We start from the raw sequence: 25,683 nt of genomic DNA, 5'->3' as shown, positions 1-25,683 counted from the left end.
TGAGTTCCAAAATCATTTCTGTTGTTGACGATCGTATTTTCAAAAGTCTGATTATTCAACTATCATGTTCAGACATCATTTCTGAGGTTAAGATGATATTAAACTTGCAATTTAATGTAATAGCAGCACGTTCGGCATCAAATTCCCCATGTATTTAAATGGGAGAACAATTGCCGATCAAAAGCGTGGGGACGCAACAATGGTGCTGCCACCCCATACTTTGCTTTGACCAGGCCCATTCGTCTGCTTTTCATCCTTGTGCCAAAACACTGCCATCGCCACATCCAGTTTCTGCAGTTTCTTATCGCAGAAATTCCGAAACTATCAGGAAATTGCAGACATTTGGTCTACAGTCCCATCTGGTATGTGGAATTATGTAATTTCCTTCCCATCCGTATCCCGTCCTACGTCTCTAATTTAAGAGAATAAAATAAGTCCGAAGAAATTTTTATGAACAAGCGGATAGAACAGGTAGGTAACTCTGGTAATTTTACTGAACCAAAGAGGGGTGGACCTTTTGAACACCCCTTAAATACGCCCTTGGTTATACACATTATTTCCTTGTAATAATTATACATAAACTAAGTATTAATATGTACTGTGCAACTGATGTAATCTTCTCAGTGTATTTTCTCTTAATTGCCCAAAAATATTTGATCATAACTTGCGCAACAGAAATGAAACACAAGCTGAAATTGCTTTATGGAAAAAAGGCTTTATAAATAAAGTGAAGAATGTGGAAATTCTTATTTTGCACTACATAGGTTACGGTAAATTTCGATAAATATAAGTTTAAAAAATATTTTTGAAAGTTTGGTCAGCAACCAATTTTACAAGTAATATTTTTCGCATGACCTGAAAACACGCACGCAGCAGAACCCTTTCATTTATCTTGCACGTGAAGAGCAGGGATATTTTATGGAAGAATGATCATTACAAAGCATAGCTTTCCTTTCCACTATCGCTCCTTCTTCCATTATTTAAATCTGTACAGATTTGTAAAACTGCCGCACATGTTCGCTCACCATGGGCTACCCGCAGTAAACTGGACGTTCGAAGCAGACGACATACGAGCTCTCTCTAAGTCGTGACGTATTAACATGGCGGGGCGTGTTTTCAGCGCAACGCAAGCCTTGCAACTTTGGAAGTCTCGTTTCTGCCTTAAACTGGACGCAGAGAAATGCGAGAACTTGCAGGGGTCATTTTCCCAGAGTGTAGTTTTTAAAATTGTTGTAAAAAAAAATGAGTGGAAATGTCCATTGCATGTGGTAAGGAATAACCATTTTTAGATTTAATAAAAATATATATATTTTACTGCATTTGGTTAACAAAACATGGCCCGATGAGGAGGAATGCGTATATTTTTGTCCCCCTTTAGTCATGGACATCTAAATATATACCGATTATACAGAAACGAACGTGGGTTTCTCATTCTTTCAGACAGATTTCGAATACGTTGATTGGATGATGGATGTGAGAGAAGAAGAAGCCCCATGGTGCCGATAGCCTTGCTCACAGAATATGATCTGTGCCTCCCTCCCAGGCGCTTACCGCTGACGTATGTGATAATCTGTGCCACTGCAGACCACAGATTACTACTTGTGTAGTCTGCCTATTGAATCAGTTATTAAAAGATATTTATTTTTACGTTAAAGAAAGTAAGAAAATGTCTTTTGAAATAAGAGTAAAGTTTTGCGACAAGCAAATTTTGTTGCGCAGCGATACATCAGTTACAGGGAATGAAATCATACGCCATTTACAAGATGTAGAGGTAAGTTTCAAACCAATGTATATTGATTCGTTGTTCCAAATAAAATATATAACGTAGTTTGTGTGTGAAAGTGATTCATTTTACCTCCTCTGCTTGTTTGTCATAAATATGATAGTGGCTTAAGCATGAAATGAAATTGGTTAGGGATAAAGGGCCCGAGTTCCAATTGTTTCATCCGTATTCATCATGACGCACGGGCATTTTTTACATGATTCGATTTCCAATTATACTTCACAGAGTCCTAGTGATTAGCTACGCCTTTTTTGGAGAGCAATTTTTCCCTTCCAATATACTCCTATACGAGTATTTTTTTTTACCACGAGTTTACAATACCGGCCCACTCTCCAATTTCGGTACTACTTTATTATACCGGAGACACCTATCAATGATTTATTTCGCAATTTTTTACATAGCTAAAGTACTATTCTGCATTGCGGAACATTTCTTTAAGTGAAATAATGAATTTCTAACGAAAATAATGTCTATTTCATACATTAACGAGTACATACTGTTGTTCCTTACTCCCCACAAACCATCCACGGGTAGCCCCAAAAACCATTGACGTTAGCCCAAAAATTCACGATAGCCCCACAAACCATCACAGGGATGAGGTATGCCTACTATGTTAGATTAGGCCTGTTATGTTAGGTTCCATTAGCATTCCTTTCGTTCAATTTAGCATATACGGACAACATCGGCTTGTAGCAGCAGCAATAGCGCGTCGGAAATAGATTTTCGTAGAAAATCACATGCATTCACATTAAAATGGATCAAAACTACATTCCGGAACATCAACAACGCTACAGAAAATGATTTGCGGAAGTACTTTCTCCTGTAAATTTGAAGAGATCCGTCTCCGGTATAGTAAAGTGTTACCGTCACTTGTTAAAATTGTACATTACGTGTAGAACTTGTAAAATAACCTTGCAATTTACCACGGTGATTGTCCATACAACAATTCGGAACCATCTTTCTTTCACAATTTGTTAATGGTCTTCCGGTAAATGTTTACTATCCTTCGGACACCTGTGGGGCTATGCGTCAATGGTTCATGGGGCTATGCGAGAATGGTGTGTGGGGCTACGAATATTTTTTTCGAAACCAATTTTTAACTATTGTAACCTATGCGTGGCCCTACCTAACCTAACCTTACCAGAAATGGTTCGTGGGGCTATGTACGAAATCTGTCCGAAGGATAGTAAACAAGTACCAGTCTTCCTTTACGCACAATAATCTTGCTGACGTCAGACGAGGAATGCCTACGAGGTTAGGTTAGGTTCCATTAGCATAAATACAAAGAAAAATTAATATTTTAGCTAAGAGAACTATACCTTGTCTTGCCTGTTGATTTCTTCATGTTGGGAAAATGGCGTCTTCTGTGGAGCTATTGTTCTTATGGTAGGGTTACGTTACGTTAAGGAAACATAGTTTATTTCTTTATTTTATTTTTTTTTTTTTTTCGATTTTCATACTTGACCGCCAATTTGATTAGGAGTTCACAAATTGTGAGTAGGCGAAATTTTATAGAAATTGGAGAGTGGTCCAGTATAGTAAACTCGTTCCTATTTTTTCAGCAGCCATTCGTTGATTGTCTTAGATGTGGACTAATATTGCCATCTTCATATGCATGGGGTTCGAAGGGGCTTTCGTGAGTCCATGGTCATGTCATCCACCCTCGATTTTGCAAGGAATTTTTTTGTTTTTTGTGAATATTATGTTGCAAATTGTGAAGAACAAAATTCTGGAGCCCGGTAAGAAGCATTTATGACTGTAGAGCCGTTTGAAGTTGCGAGGTGGAAGTCTACTTGTGACCATGTTAGTTTCGTAGCAACCGTACCGATGTTATGTATGTAAAAGCCGGTTTGGTAACAGTTTGTTATATCGGAGACACATTTCTTCATTTTTACAGAAGAAACTACTTACGGAAATGAGTTTCTCTAAGGTTTCCAACATTCATCTAGGTATTTTCTTTCATCGTGGAATCTATTTCTCCAGGAAATCGTGTATTTTTCAAGAGAAATATCTCACCGACGCACAAGTGCCATTGCTTTCGCTATGTGAACCGGATGACGTAACCCCCTGTCAGTGTTTCCAACCCCCCTTTTTTTTAACTATGCTTGCCTAACCTAACCTTATCGGAAATGGTTCGTGGCGCTATCCGTCAGCTACCCGTGCATAATGTACAATTTGCACATGTGACGAACACGATAGTAGGTATTTTTCGGTGAAGAAGGTTGGAAACACTGCATACCTACAACCCTAGTCAACCTCTACCCGCCATATTGTGTGTTACGGAAGCGAAAAAAGGAATAACAAAAACTACTCTCTATGTGAAAAATTGTTTGTTTCCATGTAAAAACCATAATGGCACCTTGAACTATGTTCCGCAATACACAATTGATAAGTACGAACCATGCAAAACACAAAATATCTGATTTTAATGTGTCTCCGATATAACGAACTATTACCGCTGGTTTTTCAGGGCTATACCCCAAGAAATGTCATGAAAATTGCTGTCCAAATTTCCCGCCGATTCTGGGCTCCGGCCCTGGGGTAATTAACCTACCACCCACTACCACGGCCCTGCCTTTCTCTGTAGAATCTCTTTCGAAGGCAAGTTAGAAACTGCCCGGAGCCACCTGCCCAACACATTTTCCGCACTGAAACATTAGCAAGGTACCAAAAAATTAAACCTCAGAAGGTAACTTACCTCTTTACCCCAAGGCCAGGCACTGAACGAATAGTGGGTCGTGCGCCTGTAACTTGAATCCATGATGGAAGCCCTGAGAAACCGTATTGACGTTACGTAGGTAAAGAATTTTAATGTTATAAAAATGTAAGTTTCGTAGTACGTAGAACTCTAAAAATTACTTTCCGCGCTTGTTTGGAACTCCTTTTCTTAGAGGAAACTTCATTTTGGACGAAATTTTAAAATGTGCTAGAAATCGAGGGTGGGCGATATGACCACGGAGCCATTTACCCACTGTAGTCCCTCGAGAATTATGTCGAATTTTCTTTTAATCAACAGATTTCAGTGTTTTACGTAATGTAATGTAAAAGTGGTTCCAGCTTTAGGAAAGTACAAATAACGGAGATATTTGATGTTAAAGAATGGCCCACGTAAGTTAAAACCTGCAATTTCAGAGTATTTTCGCCGTTTTTTGTTAGTAAAAATGGTTTGTATGCACACTAAAATAGCGAAAGGACACGTCCAAAATAACTATCAGTACGAAACCCAACAATCCTAACCTAACTACGTAAAATTATAGCTGCTGTTGTGGGAAGTAGTTTTGGATGCTATATTCACTTGCGCAAAGCCTTTGCGCTGTTCTGCTACATGGTAAAATAACACGCTAAGGTAACAGATGTACTTTACTTCACAAGAACACATTTCTGAGAGCCAAAATCAACTGAAAACGTTCATGAACAACAAAATCTTCATAAACCATGCAAAATATTTCACATTCTCCAGGGGGTACAGAGGGTCAAGGGTACCAAATAAAGTCCCTAAATGCATTCTACTAAGGGTCCGATTTACTTCTACAATAATTCCCACTAGTCTATGATACTTACAGTCACTTGTCCATGGGAAGCGCACATGCTTGCATAAAGTAATTTTTAAGTTGTTTTTTTTTTCAACATAAATAATTTTTTTTGAAATCCAAACAGTGCTCAATACTTTAATGAAGGTTCAAATTTCGTGTGACAATGATTGCCAAAATTCTATGATAGCCTTCCTGCTAAGAGAATTTGAAAAAATTCATAAAACAATTGGAACCGTTAACTGAACTGTGTGTGGTGTGTATGATGATCGGAATTACACATTTGTAATTGCCTAATGTATAGACACACAATTCCTATATGATATACAGTACCAGCATGTCTATAAGCACATATTGAAGAGATGTACTGAATACTTATTTGGTCTTTTGCACAGAATGCTTTTTACCATCAAATATATGAACATGTATATAGGTCTCATTGAGCAACCACATGTTTGTCATTGCTCAGGAACCTATGCTTATGTGAGTAAGTTAGGCAAGTCAGGTGTGTTTTTAGTAGTATTTTCCCAATTTAAAAAGATCATAAACATGCTCTTGTGTTTCTTTAAGCAGGTTAGGCCAGTCAGGTGTGATGCATTTCAAATAGGTTAGGCTGACAAATTTTGTCATGTTAATGTTCTATTTTGTTCTTACTTTTCTGTAATAATAATGATATCTTGAACTTTGTTCATGTTATTTTCAGGGCCTGTCATCAAGTGTGTATCTTATCCGAAATGGAAGACTTTGTGGAAAGGAAGACTTCGTTCCAGGAGGTGAAGTGCATGTTTTTCCTCGTCTTCTTGGTGGAAAAGGAGGTAAGAGCTTTCAATAAGAGTATAAGTAATAATCTACCTATGTAAATAATTTCTCTTGCACAGTTGTGATTGTACTTTATAGTAGAGAAATAAACTGTTAAGTAGGTCATGGGATGTTATGTTTCTTATGGGGCCGTTTACCTACTGTACCCCCTTGAGAATTATGTTGAATTTCTTTGACAGGCCCGACCCTGTGGCCGAGTGGTTAGCACATCGCGCTGGGGTCCCGGGTTCGAATCCCGGTTGGGCTTCGTTGTTTGTGAATGTCCATTCATCAATTTCATCATTTCATCACTCATCCCCATCTTCGCAATTAGCCAAGAGGCACAAAACGCGAAGTAAAATAAACTAAATCAATCAATCAATCTTTAATTGACAGATTTCGATGTTTTGCATAATATAAAATTGGTTACAGCATGCCTAAGACATAAATAACTGAGATATTTGATACCAAATTATGGCCTGCATAAGTGAAAACCTGCCATCTCAGAGTATTTTTGTAGCTTTCTTATTAGTAGCCATTTGCATGCACACTAAAATCGTGAAACAACACGTTGGAAATTGCTTCAGAAAGAACAAAAAGGTTCAAGAATGCAACCTGCAGCTTGACCATATAAGCAAGTGTAAATAACAAAACAGAAAGACATCTAAAAGAAGAAATGAAATACAAAAGTAAATGAAAATGAATTTTGAAATCTTTTATTTTTACACGAGTACTTGGTAAACTTTACATCATGACAAAGTGAAAATGAGGCAAACATAATAAGAAAAAGACAATTTATTTTTTGTACAACGAACAATCAGCCATATTTTATACATATAAGTGCAAGATCTTGTCAGACTTCCAGTTGCTTCTCATTACTTCATTAGGTCTGATGGGACATGTCACCAATTGTTATTTGTTATATGATGTGCTCTTTGTGGTTAGAAATAAAAAAACAGAAAGATTATATTCATAACCAGTGCTCGAAGTGAAGGGGAGTGGTATCTTCCAGCTAGCAAAATGTTCATAAAGCATCCCCCAGCTGTCTCATTGTTACCATGTTAAACCATAGGAGCTACCCCCCCCCCCCCAGCTAACTCCAAGGCTTGACTAAACATTCCCCCAGCCAAAATGTTCACATCAAGCACACCGTTCACAACTAATTAAATATAGTAAGTGTGACCAAATGTTACTTGCTAATAAAAATATATATCTCTTATGCATTTTGTTATAGGGTTTGGATCTATGTTGCGAGCAATTGGTGCCCAAATTGAAAAGACAACAAATAGAGAAGCATGCAGGGACCTTAGTGGGCGTAGACTGCGTGATATCAACGAAGAGAAAAGGTAAATTATAACCTGCCACAATGTATTTTCGTGAACACATTTTTACAGTTATTTTTTAGTACATAAAAGTATAGAGTTATTTCTTTTACAAGATACTGCCCCTCCCTTCTCCACATTTGTCAATAACTGTGTCTTACTTAAGTTCAACTTTCTTTCAGAATAAGTTAAGATGGTGTTAGTTATTATCAAAGCAAAATGCAGTAATGAAGAGTATACTGAAGAAGGAAATTTCATGCTGATGCTAGGCAACAAAAAGTAGCTTTTCGCATTCTCATTAAAAGAAAAAGGAATACCTTTTACTTTTAATTCAATAATGTATGCTTCACTGTGTTTAATTTAATATTCTGTACGATGTTTGTAGGAGTGTCAGTAATTTCATTATTTATAATTGTCCTAATTTCTTTATTGTACAGAAACATTTGTTTCAATCACTTTATGACATTGGAGTTTATTTTCAGTTATGAATAGGAATTGTTATTTTTATTAATATTGCAAAGAATCCTTCTGTTTTGCAGTGAGATGAGAGAAGCTTGTAAATAATTCATAAATATGATTTCTAACTGTACAAAAATGTAATTAAAATGAATTTTGACAGTAGGTAGGCTTTAATTAGCATAAGCTTTTTGCACTAAACCTGCTTCACTTAGTGGAAGATTATCTGAAGATTTGCCAATCTTAGTATCTACGAAAATTGCCAAACCCTTGAACAAAGTTCACTGCAACTGTGGGGGCAAAATATTGGTTTAGAGTGTTTCAAGGAGTTTGCAGACCGAAATGATACTGTCGCTTGGAAACGAATCTTCAGTAATAAAGTTACCTTTTGTATGTGAATGATACAACAAACTGCACGTGTTACTCATCATTTGTAATAAGTTATATTGTATTTAGGGTGTAATTCTTAAACAGTTTTATATCAGTAGTTGTATTTGCTATAATACCAGGACCGGAAAGTATGAACCCCCCTCAAGCAGATTTGGCTACACTTAAAACAAGCTCAACATGCCCATATGAGCTTTTTGCTCAAGTGTGGAATCTTGTCTAATCCAAGATTTTTGTAAAAAATGCCCTCGGGAATTTCTCGGAAAGTATGAACCCCCTCAGATTGATTTGCCTATACTTATAAAAGGCACTTTTGTGAGATTGTTGTCCATAAATTTGTTAAAAATATGCCCCTCTTGATATTTTTTTTGGCCACACTTAAAACTAGGCCACCCACACCCATACACACCCACCTATACACACCTACACCCACTCACACCCACCCACACATACTTACTTCCGGTCCACTTCCGGTTTGCCTACTTCCGGTCCACTTGTGGCCAAGTTGTGGCCTATTTCTGCTTTTTTTATCCAGCATAGAGTTTTGATTTGAACCCCAAGAAATTGTATATAAATACCAATGCCAAAAATATCAACACACATACACACATACACATACACACACACACACATACACATACACATACACACACACACACATACACATACACACATACACACACACACAAAGCACAGTGCTGAACCCAGCTGATATTTTTATCCAGCATAGAGTTTTGATTTGAACCCCAAGAAATTGTATATAAATACCAAAGCCAAAAATATTAAGTGTATACACACATACACACACACACAAAGCACAGTGCTGAACCCAGCTGATATTTTTATCCAGCATAGAGTTTTGATTTAAACCCCAAGAAATTGTATATAATAAACAACAACAAAAATGCCGAATCAAAAACATTGTAATCAATGCAATAAGAATATATCCAGCCCCAATTGGGCTAAGCACCAAAAGATTTGTAACCCAGACAAATACAGAACTCCCACAAAAATATGCCCCAAATGCCATAAAAAATATAGCATGCAATACTTCACATATACACATAAAGATACTTGCTCTGCACAGTCATCAACATTGCCCTCACAACCTTCTACATCTGGTCTGAAAAGAAAGCATGAAGCACCTGTTAATGCTGGACCTGCAAAGCAGCCACGCCATGCACCCATCCATAGCAGTTTTAATGCCCAACTTAGGGATTACCGGTTTGTATCAGAGCCAAGATGTGACATTAAGAATTTTTTGAACAGTATAAATTCTGATCTGCAGGCAATTCTTAATGCACAAAATGGCTCTTATAAACTGTCCCTTAAATTGTTTGCACAATATAAGAAACCAAATGGCACAAAATTTACACAGCCCCACATAACAGAAACTGTACCGGTATATTCAAACGCAAATTCAGACACAATAATAAGCAGCTTGATAAATCAATTGAATATTAAACACTCTGAATTTGCAGCAAAAGAGTCTGGATGGAGCCTATGCGGCTCTCCACACAAGTTATATGTTAATATTTCTGAATTCAGCCCATTACAAGGATCTACATATTTGCCATTACCTGCCAATATTAAAAACAAACAAGCCGTGGTTAATATAAAAAATAATGATGAGAAATGCTTTTTGTGGTGTATTTTAGCTGCTTTGTATCCAGTTTCAAGGCATCCTGAGAGAATAAATTATTACAAACAACATGAACATGATTTTGATGAGGCAATGGAGGGTTTAGAATATCCAATGTCTGTTCAGAATATTGATAAATTTGAAAAAAGGGCCAAGCATATCAATGGCAAACAATTATCTATTAATGTATTTATTTGTTCCACTGGCAATTGCTCGATAGAACCTCTCAGAATCAGTACATTTGATGATGATTCTGCTGTTCCGATTGATCTGCTCTTAATTGAAGGGGATGGCACATATCATTACACTCTGATACATAATCTTGAAGCTTTAGTCAGAAAACAACTAGACAAATCTAAGACAATATTCAAGTTGTGCAGAAGATGTTTAACTGTATTTGATGGCAGGAAAATGGTAAATAGGGTTCCTGAATGTAACACAGAAATTGCTAAAAACAAGTTAATTGAGCATCTGAAATATTGTGGCAACCATAAACCTGTTCATATGGTGATGCCTAATCCAAGTGAAAATTGCAAATTCAAAAAGTTTGAAGCCTTGTTGGAACACCCAGCATATATTGTCTGTGATTTTGAATCGAACCTCAAACCTCTTGCATTCTGCAATCCAGATCCTAAGAATCTTCAATTACACCATACCAGCTACATGAACCTTCCAGCTTTTGTTATATAGTTATACGGGATGGTGTAGCTAGTGAGCCACACTTATACATGGGACCAGATGCCATCAAAATATTTGCACATAGAATAGAAAATGAGTGCCGTGACATAGCATCTAATATCTTATTAAAATCAAAACCCATGTTGCCTTTAACAGAGGAACAGATTGAAGATTTCAACAATGCAGAAAAATGCCCGGTATGTGATTGTGAATTTTCAGATACAAATATCAAGGTTCATCACCATTCTCATACAGATGGTAAATACAAAATGGCCCTGTGTAATAGCTGTAATATTAAGATCAAGAGACCAAAATTTGTCCCCATATTTTGCCATGGTGCATCCAATTATGATTTCCATCATCTGATCAGATACGAGGGGTTTGACAAGCAGAATTTAAATATTTTAGCTGAAAATGATGAGAAATATATATCTATTAGCAAGATAATTAAAGTTAATGGTGTTCCTATTCAATTAAGATTTCTTGATTCTTACAGAATTTTATCTGCTAGCCTGGCTACACTGGCCACTCAATTATCTGATGATCAATTCAAAATCACACGTGCCTTGTTTCCAAATCAGGACCTGAAATTAATTAGGCGGAAGGGTGTATATCCATATGACTATGTTACAGATTTTTCTAAATTTGATGAGTGTTCTCTGCCACCACAAGAAGAGTTTTACAGCAAAATCAGAGGATCTGGAATCACTGATGAAGATTATCACCATGCTCAGTTGATGTGGAACAATTTAAAATGCCAGACATTTGGTGATTATCACATGGCATATTTGAAACTTGATGTGACCCTCTTAGCTGATATAATACAGGCATTCAGAAAATCTTCTATGCAAAATTATAGACTGGATCCAATATATTTTTTCAGTGCCCCAGGTCTAGCATGGTCTGCAACGTTTTTGAACACTAACATGCATTTGGATCTGATCCACGATCAAGATAAGTATCTGTTTATGGAGAAATGTATAAGAGGGGGGATGGTGCAATGTTCCCAGAGATATGCCAGAGCAAATAACAAATATATGCCTGATTATGATCCAGCACGGCCATCAAATTATATAGTGTATGTAGATGCCAACAGCCTCTATGGTCACGCTATGATGCAAAAACTGCCATATGCAGGGCTTGAATGGGTTGAAGATTTCAATATTGAAGATCTTCAGGACTTTGATGACAGTGACTATGGCCTCTTCTTAGAGGTTGATCTGACAATTCCTGATGATTTGCACAATAAATTTTCTGATCTGCCCCCAATTCCTGAGGTTAAGTGCTCACATGGCTCTAAACAGAAGAAGCTCATGATGACACTGGAGCCAAAACAGGGTTATGTCATATATTACAAAAACCTCCAGTTCCTGATGAAACATGGTGTTCAAGTGACCAAAATTGGAAAAGTTTTGAGGTTCAGGCACTCAGAATGGTTGAAACCATACATTGATACAAATACAGAGCTTCGAACATCTGCAAAGAGCCAATTTGATAAGAGCTTGTTTAAATTGATGGTCAATTCTGTATATGGCAAAACTATTGAAAATGTCAGAAAACGTACCGATGTTAAAATAATTACTGACCCCAGCCTGAGCAAAAAATTGGTTGCAAAGCCTAATTTCAATTACAGAAGAATTTATGATGAAAATATGGCACTTTTCAACATGAAAAAAACAAAGATTAAGTTTGATAAACCTATTTATGTAGGGGCTGTGATATTGGAATTGGCCAAATTACATATGTTAATATTGTATTATGATGTGTTGAAACCTTTTTATGGTGATAATATAAAATTGATGTACATGGACACGGATAGTTTTATTCTTGATATTAAAACAGAAGATGTTTATCAAGATATGTCACAGCCTGAATTGTTTAAATATTTTGATACCAGTGAACATACAATAATTCAACCCCACAACAAAAAGGTGCCTGGCAAGTTAAAAGATGAGACACTTGGTGATGTTATTGTGAAATTTGCTGGGTTAAGTGCCAAGATGTACACTTTTGAAACATGTAGTGGTGTTGCTGCCAAAAAGGCCAAGGGTATTGGCAAAGTAACTGTTGAAAAAGAGCTTGTATTTGAAGATTATAAAAATTGCCTCAAATCCCAGAATTTAATCAAAACATCAGAATCCAGAATTCAGAGTGTGGATCACTTGTTGACTAGCAATATTGTAAGAAAAGTGGCCCTGGACCCACATGATGATAAGAGATGCATTTTATCATGTGGCATACATACTCTACCATGGGGTCATTGTGATTTGAAAAATGGGAATCAATGCCCAATTACAGAGCATGATTTGAAATAAATAAACATGCCTATGAACTTATTTGGGTTCAAAAAACAGGCTATTATGGAGCTGCCAACACCACAACCCTCTTCTGATATGCTGTCTAAACTGAGTGGCTTGTTAATTATTCATCTGAACAGCATACTTACAGATGTTGATGATAAAACAGGTAAAACATTGTACATATTTAACAATAATTTAAATCATTACCAATTACCTGTAGGTGGGCAATTGCAATTTATTACAACCCCTGAGGGCGATGTCAAGATTTCAGTAGGGAGAAATATTTATAGAATTAAGCACTCAAACATGATTTCTGGCACTGTTTATACTGTTTCTGCTGGTGACTGCTTATATATTGAGGTCCCTGGATCTTATGACAAGCTTATACCCTTTTTTATAGAATTAAGAATCAGATACTCTATAATAAATAACCACTAAAACAAAAATGCCTAATGATATATTTGGCCATACAAGACATGAAGATCACAGTGATGAGATTCTTATGCTTGATGTCAGAGTCAAGAAATTAAGAAGTGATTTACAAGCTTTACAAACCACACTCAATGCCAGTCTTCAATTAGAAATTACAAATTTACAATCACAATGCATGGACCCTCTTCTTAAAATTGATTCTGAACTCAAATTGCTGCTTCAGAAATATACTGATCTGGCCACATTAGATAATTTTCAAAGTTTAGAAGAAGCTGTAGCAGCTCTTCAAGCCAAATTTAAGACCCAGGCCACCAACTCTGAGCAATTGAAACAACAATTGGAAGAGCAGATAAATAATGTCCAGGCACAGCTCCAAACAATTGTCAAAAGCATAAAATCACAAGAAGATTTTGATCTAGTGATTTCCACTCTAAAAGAACAGATTCAATCACTCCAAATACCTAATCTGGATCCTCTGCACAATGCCATAGCCGAGGTTAAAGAAAAAATTGAGACACTTGAAAATTTTATGAACAATTTGCCATCTTCTGATGCTTTGAATGCAATAACTCGGAGTGTAGCAAATATTAAGCTGCAACTTGAAACATATGAAGATTTTGGAAAAATTCAAAGTACCATAACCCATCTTGAAGGTACAATAGCAGCAGTGCAAAATGATTGGCAAATGTACAAGAAACTCTAGAATCCCGATTGCCTGGGATTGTAGATACTCTTGTCAGTGTCCAGCACCAAATCACAAAGCTTGAAAACCTCAACACTGAATCTGAACTATCTCATTTTCATCACTTGATCGATGATATCCAAACAAAACTTGAAATTTTACAACAATCAACACCCACTCAGGCAGATATAGCCCTGCTCCAAAATGCTATGCAAAATGTGGCTGATGCTTCTGAATTAAACAATGTGAAATTGGCACTTGAATTTTTGCAAAATACAGTATCAAATCTTCCCACATCACAGGAACTTAAAAATATTAAGAGAGCAGTGAATCGCATATTGAAATCAGAAGATATCAAGAATATCCAGGCAGAGATCAAACATCTCACTCAGACAGTGGCCACTCTTCCAACCAATCAACATATTAATGAACTGCATGCCCTGTTTGAGGATATCAGAAGACAGGTCCATGATCTTACTGCTCAAAATTCAAAATTGGCAGTTGTTGAAAATTTGCAACAAATTGTAGCTAATATCAAGCAACAGCTAGGAACCATGGAATCCAATCAAGCAAATGCTCTGTCTGTTTTTGCCACCCAGCTTCAAGAGATTGTGCAACAATACAAGAAACTTATTGTGGACATAAAAATCAAGCCAGGCCATGATGATGTTGTTAGGACCATCAATGAGCACCTTGAATCTGTAACAAGCAGATTGCTTACAGCAGAAAAGGAAATAACAGGCATAATCGAGAATCCAAAACATTCAGTAATTCTTGAATTGTACAGCATCCCCAACAAAGAATATGATTCACCATTTACACCAGGTGGCAAAATATATATGCTGTCCCCTGCACAATTTTATTACCAGTTTTTTGTTGGGGGCACATTGAGACCAATCAAGATCAAATATTGGCATCAGCCACAGGCACACCACTACCCTATCTTATCAATAACAAATGCTGAGAACAAAGTGAAAATCACCAGTGTAGAGTTAGAGGATTTTACAGACCCCAATACATTAGAAACAGCCTATACTGAAGATGATGGCACTTTGGAATTTAAAATACAAATAGGAGACAAATTATATTTAGAAAATCCTGCAGTCTCAGCTGCTGAACACCCCATAGTTGCAATATTTTTGTTTACATATTATGTCTAGACAAATTATTGTTGATGAATTACACAGACAAGCCAGACATAATTATAAGAGACTCCCAGTAGTCACAAAGGGCATAGATGATTTATGGCAGAGCGACTTGATTGAAATGGCAAGTGGACAGTTGAAAAACTTAGACAAAATCAACAAGGGCTACAAGTATCTACTCACTGTAATAGACACATTTTCAAAATTTGCATGGGCTGTGCCACTCAAATCCAAGACTGGAAAATGTGTTACAGAAGCCTTCAGGACAATCATCAATCAGAGTGGAAGATCCCCGCGCTATTTGCAAACAGATAATGGCAAAGAATTTTATAATTCAGTGTTTCAACAATTTATTAAAAGCCAGGCAATAAAACATTACTCGAGTTACAGTGACCTCAAGGCCTCAATTGTAGAGAGATTCAACAGAACCCTAAAAAATCTTATGTATAAACAATTTACACTTCAAGGTAATTATAAATGGCTTAATATTCTTCCAGATCTTCTACATAAATATAACAACTCTGTCCATTCCACAATCAACATGAAACCCTCTGAAGTAACTTCATCTGATGAGCAAAAATTGATCAGGACTGTTTATTATCCTAGATACCAGCCAACAAGAAGAAAGGCCAAATACAGGGTGGGTGATCAAGTAAGAATCAGCAAATATAAGCACTTATTCAAAAGAGGCTTTACAAGAAACTGGAGTACTGAATTATTTACAGTGGTTCAAGTTAAACCCGGGACTCTTAACACATATATAATAAAAGATCACCGAGGAGAAATTCTCAAAGGCAGGTTCTATGAACAAGAGCTCAGCAAAACTAAACAGCCTGACACATATCTCATAGAAAAAATCAACCGCAGAAAAGGCAACAAGTTACTTGTCAAATGGCTAGGACTCCCAGAACACAGCTGGATCGATGCAAACAAAGTGATAATATGAGCACCTGGGATGTTATAAAAAGGCTGCCAGAACCTGAACAGCAGAATAAAAGAAATGGCAAATTGCTGCCTGATAATATTAGGTGTCTTATTGTTGGGCCATCTGCTTGTGGTAAAACTACACTAATGGTTGATAATTTTTTATTGGCACCCAACTGGTTAGACTGGAAAAACAGGCACTTGTATATCTTTTCTAAGAGCTTGGAACAATTAAAATATCAGCAGCTGATGAAGCTATATGATGGATTGGATATTGCCACTTTTGAACCAGATGTTAAGCCACTCCATGAATGTCTCGATAATTCTGTTGTTGTGTTTGATGACATTATACTGGATAATCAAAACAAGGTTAGAAATTTCTTTACACAGGGCCGGCACAAAAACATTGATTGTTTCTACCTGGCACAGACTTTTTCTAAAATACCGAAGCAACTGATCCGAGACAACAGCAATTTTATATGTGTGTTTCATCAAGATCATACCAACCTCAAACACATACATGATGAATATGTAGGTGGGGACTTGAGCTACAATGATTTTTCCAAGTTTTGCAGTAGGTGCTGGAACCAGGACAGTTATGGGTTTGTCACAATTGATATGACAAGAACACCCAATAGTGGCAAATACAGAAATAAAATCAACAATTTTCTAGACATTGAAATATAAATAAATAAACATGAAAAGGCCAATAATTGATGATCTTAAGTTAAGAGATTATCTTGTAAAAAGATTTAAGGGATGGAAATCACAGAACCGAGGAATTTATGAACAACACAAACAAACAGAACAGCCTATCATTGATGCTATTAGTGAATTAGGTAAGAATATCAAAACTGTTACAGAGCAAAATCAAAATTTGATCACAGAGCTTGTACCTGTAGCTGCAAGAAACATATTAGATTATCCATTCACCCCACTTTCCAGTATTCATACACCTAGTCCTATTGCTCCTAGAAGAATTGAAGCTACTCAGGATCCTATTGAATTGGGTCTTCTTGCACAAAAATATTTAACCACACCTAAAGACAATAAAGATGAGGTGTTTGGCTTATATGCTGACACAGAGCTTGATGGCAGCATCATACATAGAATTGGCAATTTCAGAGTAACATTTATGGGAGATGATCTGATTGTATATTCAGAATCTCGTCTCGGAGAAAAAGGTGCTTTTGTTAAGTACCCCGGAACACCTGGGTTGTGGGAACTGATGACTAGGAAAAGGCCTGGCAGCTATACAGATCAAGATTATGAATATTACAAAGAAATATTAATAAAATCAGATGCTCTATACCAGAACAATGATCCCACACAAAAAAGAGTCAAGTCTAGCAGTGGGGCAAAATACAATAATTTAATCAAGCCCATATGGTCACAGATCAAGACTGGCAGTGGAATCAAACAATACAACACCCTGCCTAAAGAATTTGTGTGGGTTGATGATGTCAGGAAACTTGTAGATAGGTTATTGGTGATAGCTGGGGAGGAAAATGCTGGCAACCACAATTTTTACAATGAAAAGGTTGGAATTATGGACATGATAAGCATCAAATTGTCTAATTTTATAGTTAATGACACTAAGGGGATTGGATATCTTATAAAAATTATTAATACTCTACCCCCCAAATTTTGGAATATTTCTGAGGGTCGGGGCCTGGTTAATGACATTATAAACAAGCTGCCATTTGAACTACATATTCCAGGCTATCAGTATTGTGGTCCAGGCACAAAATTGGATCATAGATTAAACAGAGGGGATCCTGGTGTAAATCCCCTAGATGCTGCTTGTAGAGACCATGACATAGCATACAACACACATTCTGATCTTGACAAGAGACATGTTGCAGACAAGAAATTAGAAGAGGCTGCATTTGGTAGATTTGTAAGCAAAGATGCTTCTTTGAGTGAAAAAATAGCAGCATTGGGAACCACCATAGCTATGAACACCAAACAAAAACTGGGGTGGGGGTTGTGAATATGTATATAATAAACCTACAATGAAGGCCAAGGGTGTTATGTATCAAATACCTTATGCAGGTCTCAAATCTCTTGGGCCTATTGATAGCCTTTTGACCAAAAAGCAGCGCAAGAAAAAAAAATCATGTATTGCAAAGGGCCATGGTATGAAATTGTTGCTTAGTACCCCCCAATTAAAAAAATTACAGCAATCAAGAAAAAAATCACATGTGGGGGGTTTCATATTTACTATCCCTGCCATCTTAGCTGCTCTCGGGGCTGTTGGGAGCTTGGCTGGGGGATCAGCTGCCATAGCAAAAACAGTAATAGATGCCAAGAAAAATAAGGCAGAATTAGATGAGCAGAGGCGCCATAACCTGGCCATAGAGAAACAAGGCAAAGGTGTTAAGAGAGCCATGAATAAGTTTAAAAAAAACAAGAGCCGCTTACAAACCAAGATATTGAAGCTTTAATCAAGCCACTGGGCATCAAAAATTTTAGAGGTGTGTACATGTCTGATTCTTTACCAGAACAACCACTCAACAAAGAGTGTGGCATTGTTAATTTGGATGAGTACAAAAATCAGGGCACTCACTGGATTTGTTATCTTAAATATTTAAAAGATGAGGCATTTGTGTTTGATTCATTTGGAGGTGTTCCACCTGAAAATTTAATAAAATATCTAAAATCGGCTAATCTTTATTACAATAATGCCCGTGTTCAAAATTTCAAAGATGTTAATTGCGGACATTTGTGTTTATCTGTTCTGAGATATATGTCTCAAATAAATAAACCATCAATTGAAGATTTTCAAAAGGCCTTGTGGTATTTAAAACATCATGGGGGTATTCCATCTCACCAGCCAAAATTCAATATTGAAACTCAAATTGCATGATGATATAGTGTATCCCAAAACAATAGCTCTCAGAGCATTTTACGGCATGTACTTGATCCCTAATATTACACACCACAACAACAAAATTGCAGTAGGGGATCAAAAAATTGTCATCACTCCAGGGCAATATAATCTATCCACTCTAAATGCTCAATTACCCAGAGGTGTAGTGTTAAGTCAAAATTCTGTCACTCACAGAGTAGAGATTGTATCTGCTACAGAAACAGTGGATCTGGGTACTATAGGAGAGCTGTTAGGCTTTGAGAACAACACAAAACTTGAACCGGCCATCAAACACACTGCTATGAATATACCCAAATTCTTAGCCATAGAGACTCTGAATATTCACTGTAATGTGGCTGAGGGTATGATCACCAAATCAAATGGCATGGGCACTCACAAACAAACTGGCATCATTGCAACATTCAAACCTAATTCTGAATTTATGGAGCCAATCATCTACAATCCATCCCCAACATTATATTTTCCTGTGTGCCATAATAGAATAGATAATATTGAATTGATGGTCACTAATGAAAAAGAAGAATTAGTTGATTTTGCTGGAGCCACAACAACTGCAATCATAGAGATTAATATTTAAATAAAAATACATACAATGGAAAATATTGAGAGTTATGAGCTACAATCATTCCCCCCAAACAGGAGGACATTTGCAAATTTAAATCAACCCAACACAGAGATTGAGGTTGATCTTGATGTAGGGGATGGATTTATACACCCCCACAGAGCAGATCTATACATCAAATTTGATGTTGTAAAGCTCGATGGAACAGATTATCCGGCAAATTCAAATATAAGATTGGTGGACAATTTTGTGCCGCATCTGTTCTCTGAAATTGAGATCAGAAAGCATGGTGTTGTTATAAACAGAATAGATTATCCCGGCATTACCTCCACAGCTTTGGCCACTCTAAAATTATCCAAAACCGAGGCTTCTTACTACAAAATAGGTGGATTTGAGGCTGGTGATAAGATATTATCTAAGAACCACACTGTGCTGTTCCCCATGCGCCTGTTGCCAGGATTCTTCTCAGATTACAAAGATATTATGTGGAAGGGTGGTTTAAGAATTACATTTAGAAGAGCTGCAAATGATAATAATGCTTTGATGAGGTACAGTACATTAAACTCTACAGGAGAAGCTCTGCCTAATACCTTACCAGATGCAGGCAAATGCATTATTCAGACTATGGAGCTAAGAATCCCTGTTGTTGAATATGAGGCCAGTTATGCTCTTAAATACAAAGCTGATATAATAAAAAATCCACAGATTCCTCTGCAATTTTATACATATCAATGTGTACAGAAGCCCGCAACTGGTTCTTATTATGAGTTTGATGCTACAAATTCATTCTCCAGTATTCAATATTACATGCCTGATTTTGTGGTGGTACTGTTTCAGACTGGAAGACACAATAATCAGGAAAAAAATTCAAGTAGATTTGATAACTGCAACATCAAGAACATATATCTTAAAAATGGCAGAAATGAGGTATTCCCTAGAGAAAATTACAATTTAGACATGTCCAAGAATGATTTCCTCAAATTATATGAGGCATTTACGGCATTCAAAAGGGTCACTACTGGCAATACTGACATGTATTACACACCAGATGAATTCAAGGCACAGAGACCCATGTTTGTCATCAACACTTCAAAAAGAAAACAGGTTGTGGTGAATGACAGGACAAACATTAAAATTATCTGTGAATTCCATGAGGCTTTACCTGATGACACCATTTGTAGTGTTATTCTCATAGGGGAAAAATCATATGTTTATGATGTAAGAAATGAGAGAGTCACGGAGCAATTCTAGAGGGTCTCTGCATATTGCATTGTCTTAGTACTAGATATGCAAGATGAGCCTGGTGTCCAATTGAACTTAAACCGGAAGTGGACCGGAAGTAAATATGTGTGGGTGGGTGTGGGTGGGTGTAGGTGTGTATAGGTGGGTGTGTATGGGTGTGGGTGGCCTAGTTTTAAGTGTGGCCAAAAAAAATATCAAGAGGGGCATATTTTTAACAAATTTATGGACAACAATCTCACAGAAGTGCCTTTTATAAGTATAGGCAAATCAATCTGAGGGGGTTCATACTTTCCGAGAAATTCCCGAGGGCATTTTTTACAAAAATCTTGGATTAGACAAGATTCCACACTTGAGCAAAAAGCTCATATGGGCATGTTGAGCTTGTTTTAAGTGTAGCCAAATCTGCTTGAGGGGGGTTCATACTTTCCGGTCCTGGTATTATAGCAAATACAACTACTTATATCATTTGGAATTTTTGGTTGGCTGGAAATATATGTTCTACATAATACCTATATTCCTGTAACTCAGTGAAAAAATTGTTAGGGCTGAGCCAATACCACTTTGAACTGATGCCGATGCTCTTGCTGATTCCCACCGATACGTGAAAATTGTAATAATTATAAGTTATTCAAAATACTGGGTAACATTTGTGTGTAAGTATTCCACTCGAGAGTTTGCTTTAAAATATTCAGGATTTACACCAAAATATTAAATTACATGTTGTTATTTTTTAAAAAAAATCATCTTTACATTCAGAAATGGTGCAAAATAAAAAACCGAATTTTGCATAATTTTCAGGATAATTAGACTCAGCGAAAGTGTCCTTCAACATTTTGGAGTCCGTGAAAGATCAAAATGCCAGGAGTATTGGTAAATAAATTCCAAGCCATACTTTCCGATACATCGGTATCAGTTCAGCCTGAATTAAGTGTACTGTGTGATTATAATGCTAGGTCTGTGTAATACATTCCCTCTCTCCCCAGGCTAAAGAAGTGGATAGCCCAGCAGGCAGAGAGAGAGAAAGAAGCAGCCGAGAGGAGGAGGCAGAAGCTTGAGCGTCTTGTGGCAGAACCGAAACATGACTTCAAAGATGAAGAGTACGACCAAGCTAGAACTGAACTCACAGAGAAAGTTTATGATGCTGTTGAGCAAGGTATTTGTCATGCTTTTCTTGTTATGTGCAAAGCATGTTAAAGCTGGTCGCAATTGACTTTTGAGAGCCTTGTACACTAGTGATCGATCTACTGTCACATTTTCTTTTTTAAAAAAAGTTGAAAAAAGAAGATTGAACTTCATGCCACGTGTTATTGGTAGTAACGACTAGATATGGTTCGATCTTGCCACCAAAGTTTCTGCATTCTTGCAAGTGTCCGATCATCGATTTTATCTACTCATCACTCATCCTCATAATTACAATTAGCCAAACAGTGACAGAATTGTGATGCTAAATAAAATTTAAAAGAGCAAATGTTGCATATTGTTAAAACATTAAAAACCCAAAGAAACCAGGAAGTCGAAGCCAGCAAGACTGCACATGTTTTATGTCATTGCATAACTATTTTTTGTGCACTTTGGCATAATTACTAAACAAGAGTTCGGAGATAATACAGGGTTTGTCCAATTAGTATCAGGACTGAAGTCGTGAAAAGAAATTTATTGAAGATATATGTACAGTGTGTTAACATTCTTCAATGACCCTCCTGCCAGCACTTTTTCCACTCTTCATACACCCCTGGAAGTCTGCAACCTCAAGGCTGTTCAGGCACCCTGTTGAAGCTGCTTCGACCACCTCTATCGTCCCAAAACGATGTCCTTTCAGGCTCCTTTTGATCCGAGGGAAAAAAAGAAGTCGGGGGAGCCATATCTGGACTGTAGGGTATTGTGCACAATGTTGGCCAGTGCCTCCCTCACAATTAGCCACGTGTGACTGGGCGCATTGTCGTGATGCAGCAGCCAGGAATCGGCGATCTTCCTTCGGACGCGGCGGACCCTAATCATCATCGGTCACAATTGAATGCACAGTGGATTTCAGTAAATTTAACTCCTGTGCTATCTAACGAACACTTAACTGTTCACTGTTCAGAAGTTCTCGCATTTTGGCCAGATTTTCAGCATTTCGGATCGATGTCGGACGTCCAGCACGTTGTTAGTCTTCGACATCTTCCTGGCCATCTTTGAATTTTTTATGCTACTCAAAAACATGCGTTCCCGACATGGCTTCGTCCTTGTAAGCCTTACGGATCATATCAAAAGTCTCCGTAGCAGATTTGTTCAGTTTAACACAAAATTTGATTCCACAACACTGCTTGATGGTTCGCTGCATCTTGACTCTCGACGCGAGCACTAAACACACTTTCCCTTCAGGCGCGACCTACACACTCAAAAGGCTCGGAAGCAACTGAGCTGTCTCTCCTAGCTCAGGTGACATCCCGCAACACCGATCCCACCCACAGTGACTGCCCTCCTCCCCTTCCCATTGGCCGGACAAAATCAATCCTGATACTTATTGGACAAATCCTGTATATTTTCACCTGTTGTAGCTTGTAAAACTTAAGCTTTCCCTTCACATTGCAATAGGCGATGGAGACTCATAGGGAGTTTGAAGGTATGGGCTCCACAAAGTAACGACCACAGGCATTGTGGAGGTGTTGTGATGAACACCATGCTCTGGCTGCCTTCACTCCTCCTCCAGCTACTCATTTTATGAGGAACTGCATAAACAGAGCTACCTTGAACAGGAACAAATAGATACAGTCTCAAAAATAGGTACCGTATTGAGTGGACCACTCAGTTCCTGTTGTAACTCTTACTTTTTGTAATTTTACTTAGCTTTTTTCTCTCATTATGTTAATCTTGATGATGATGAAATTGATGAAGGGACACAATTGAAGGTATGTCCATAACTGGAACCTGGGACCTGTTTGTTAGTGAAACTGTGTATCAGTACTCAACGTGCTCAGCTACTAAGATGACTGACTGTTTTGATTTGGGTGATAATGCAAGTATTGGCATAATAAAAAAAATGTGCACGTATTATTTTTTTAGTACATTTTGCTCGTTGATCAACGCAAGCTTTCAAGTAAAAATTCTTTACGATCAGCGGGCAAAAATCCTGCTTGAACACTTCAATCTCTGCACTTTTCGTAGCTACAATAGTTCCAGATTTCATTCTCACATATTAATAAGAATGTTAATACACATTTTTTGATTGATTTTGTTGTATTTCAGGATTCAAAGCTTCAACATCGGGAGTTTCAGTGGGGGACAAACGTAAGGCGACAAGTACAGATGACCCAAAGAAGAAAAAGAAACGTTGCTTGTGGTTGGTAGATTTAATAATTCTCTACGTCACGTGAAACTGTTTGGCAGATTGGATTAGTTTCAGATCGATTCTTCAAGATTTGAAGGCTTCAGAAATTAATCCGAAGCAGGAATAAAGAAGTAGCATGTATTACATTTTAAACATTTATTTATAAATTTATAATTATTTGTGATTATGTGGTCAACAATGGACAAAATTAAAATTACATGTAAATAAAAGGTGAAAGTTAAGTGCTCCCCTGTGCTTCCACCATGCCATGAAGGCATATAGGGGGTGTGGAGTTAGGGCCTCACACTTTCTTGTGGCCGAAGTTGGGAGTGATGTGATCAGCACCATCTGACTTTAACCCCCAGAGTTTCCTCCAGGTACACACCTTATACGATGCTGAGTGTGCACGGAGCTGCCTGAACTGGGGAAAAAATTGCATGAGGCACAAAAAACAGAATTTGAAAAGTACCTTAACTTGCTTCAATTGAACAAAATAAATCTGTGTGGATATGATGTAGCCCAATATGAAATTTTTACCAATATTGATACACTGGTTGATATGCATATACACATAATGTACTGATACCAATGTGGTACAAAAATTGTACATGTTCCGTGAAGTCTTAAATGCATGTACTGTAACCAGGTGACTGGTTGATTTTTGCCATTTATAAAGATAGATGTGTTCAGACATTTACTTTATAGAACACGAATTACACCTTTATAATCATTAAAAGAAAGTATGACAAGAATTTTACACTAAACTGCAGGTTATTTTTAGAAACATCAGATTAGTAATATTATTAACATTCTTACTTGCCTACCAGTGGATACTAATGAATCCCTGGTTTAATTATCACACAAAAACATTCATTTTATTTATCTTAAGCAGTAAGAATTAATTTTCAGACCACATACTCACAGATAATTCTATTCATTAAAAAAAATGTGCAAAATGTAATTATATGCAAGTCCGCTTTTCTTGCTTTAAATAAGTTTCTGAAGTCTTCAGTCACTTGAAGAAAGGTTCTGAAAGGAATCCAAATCGTCAAATTTATTATTTTTCATTTTTTTAAGATGCTTCAGTTGTGCTGCAGTGGTCAATCATTTGCTTATGTGAATTACATGTGATAAATGAAAGTAAAACTATTACGTCTCAGTGATCATGGAATATATTTGCTAATTTGTGTAATACGCCAAGTGAGATGAGAGGAGATTTCACACTTTATAAATTTAATTTCTAACTTAAATGTGATTAAAATGCCTTTCAACAGCAGGAAGACTTTAATCTTTTTGTTCTAAAACCCCTTCACCAAGTGAAAGATCACATGACAATTTTCCAATCTTAGTATTCTGGAAAATTTCCAAACACTTGGACAAAGTTCACTGCACCTTTAGGGACAAATTATTGGTTTACAACGTTTAGGAGTTTTCAGACCGAAGTGACACTCAGATTGGACGTATTCCGTGTTCTGGTGTGTGCAGTTTGAGGTCACTTGTTGCTTTGGTTGGGAAGTTGCCTCTGATAATCTTCCTGCTTTCGTTGTTTTCAGTGTTTGTAGAGAAAAATTCACATTCTCTTCCTACATAATTCAAG

The 25,683-nt window shown here is 37.1% G+C and overlaps 1 protein-coding gene across 1 annotated transcript in view; it reads left to right on the top strand.

Annotated features, from left to right (window-relative positions):
* The first annotated feature begins 1,566 nt into the window (after nucleotides 1-1,566).
* The window catches only part of LOC145999977 (splicing regulator SDE2), a 28,682-nt gene continuing 4,565 nt past the window's right edge, over nucleotides 1,567-25,683 (top strand). The window contains exons 1-5 of the mRNA XM_083137272.1: nucleotides 1,567-1,771; nucleotides 6,017-6,128; nucleotides 7,346-7,457; nucleotides 21,760-21,929; nucleotides 24,005-24,098. Of these exons, the coding sequence (XP_082993398.1) occupies nucleotides 1,667-1,771; nucleotides 6,017-6,128; nucleotides 7,346-7,457; nucleotides 21,760-21,929; nucleotides 24,005-24,098 (593 nt within the window). The 5' untranslated portion in view covers nucleotides 1,567-1,666. The remainder of the gene's footprint in view (nucleotides 1,772-6,016; nucleotides 6,129-7,345; nucleotides 7,458-21,759; nucleotides 21,930-24,004; nucleotides 24,099-25,683) is intronic.

This window comes from Lepisma saccharinum, chromosome 16, assembly GCF_977018435.1.
Source record: "Lepisma saccharinum chromosome 16, izLepSacc3.1, whole genome shotgun sequence".
In the NCBI taxonomy this organism is placed as follows: domain Eukaryota; kingdom Metazoa; phylum Arthropoda; class Insecta; order Zygentoma; family Lepismatidae; genus Lepisma; species Lepisma saccharinum.
The sequence above is the reverse complement of the archived record's forward strand: the minus strand, read 5'-3'. Positions and strand labels throughout refer to the sequence as shown.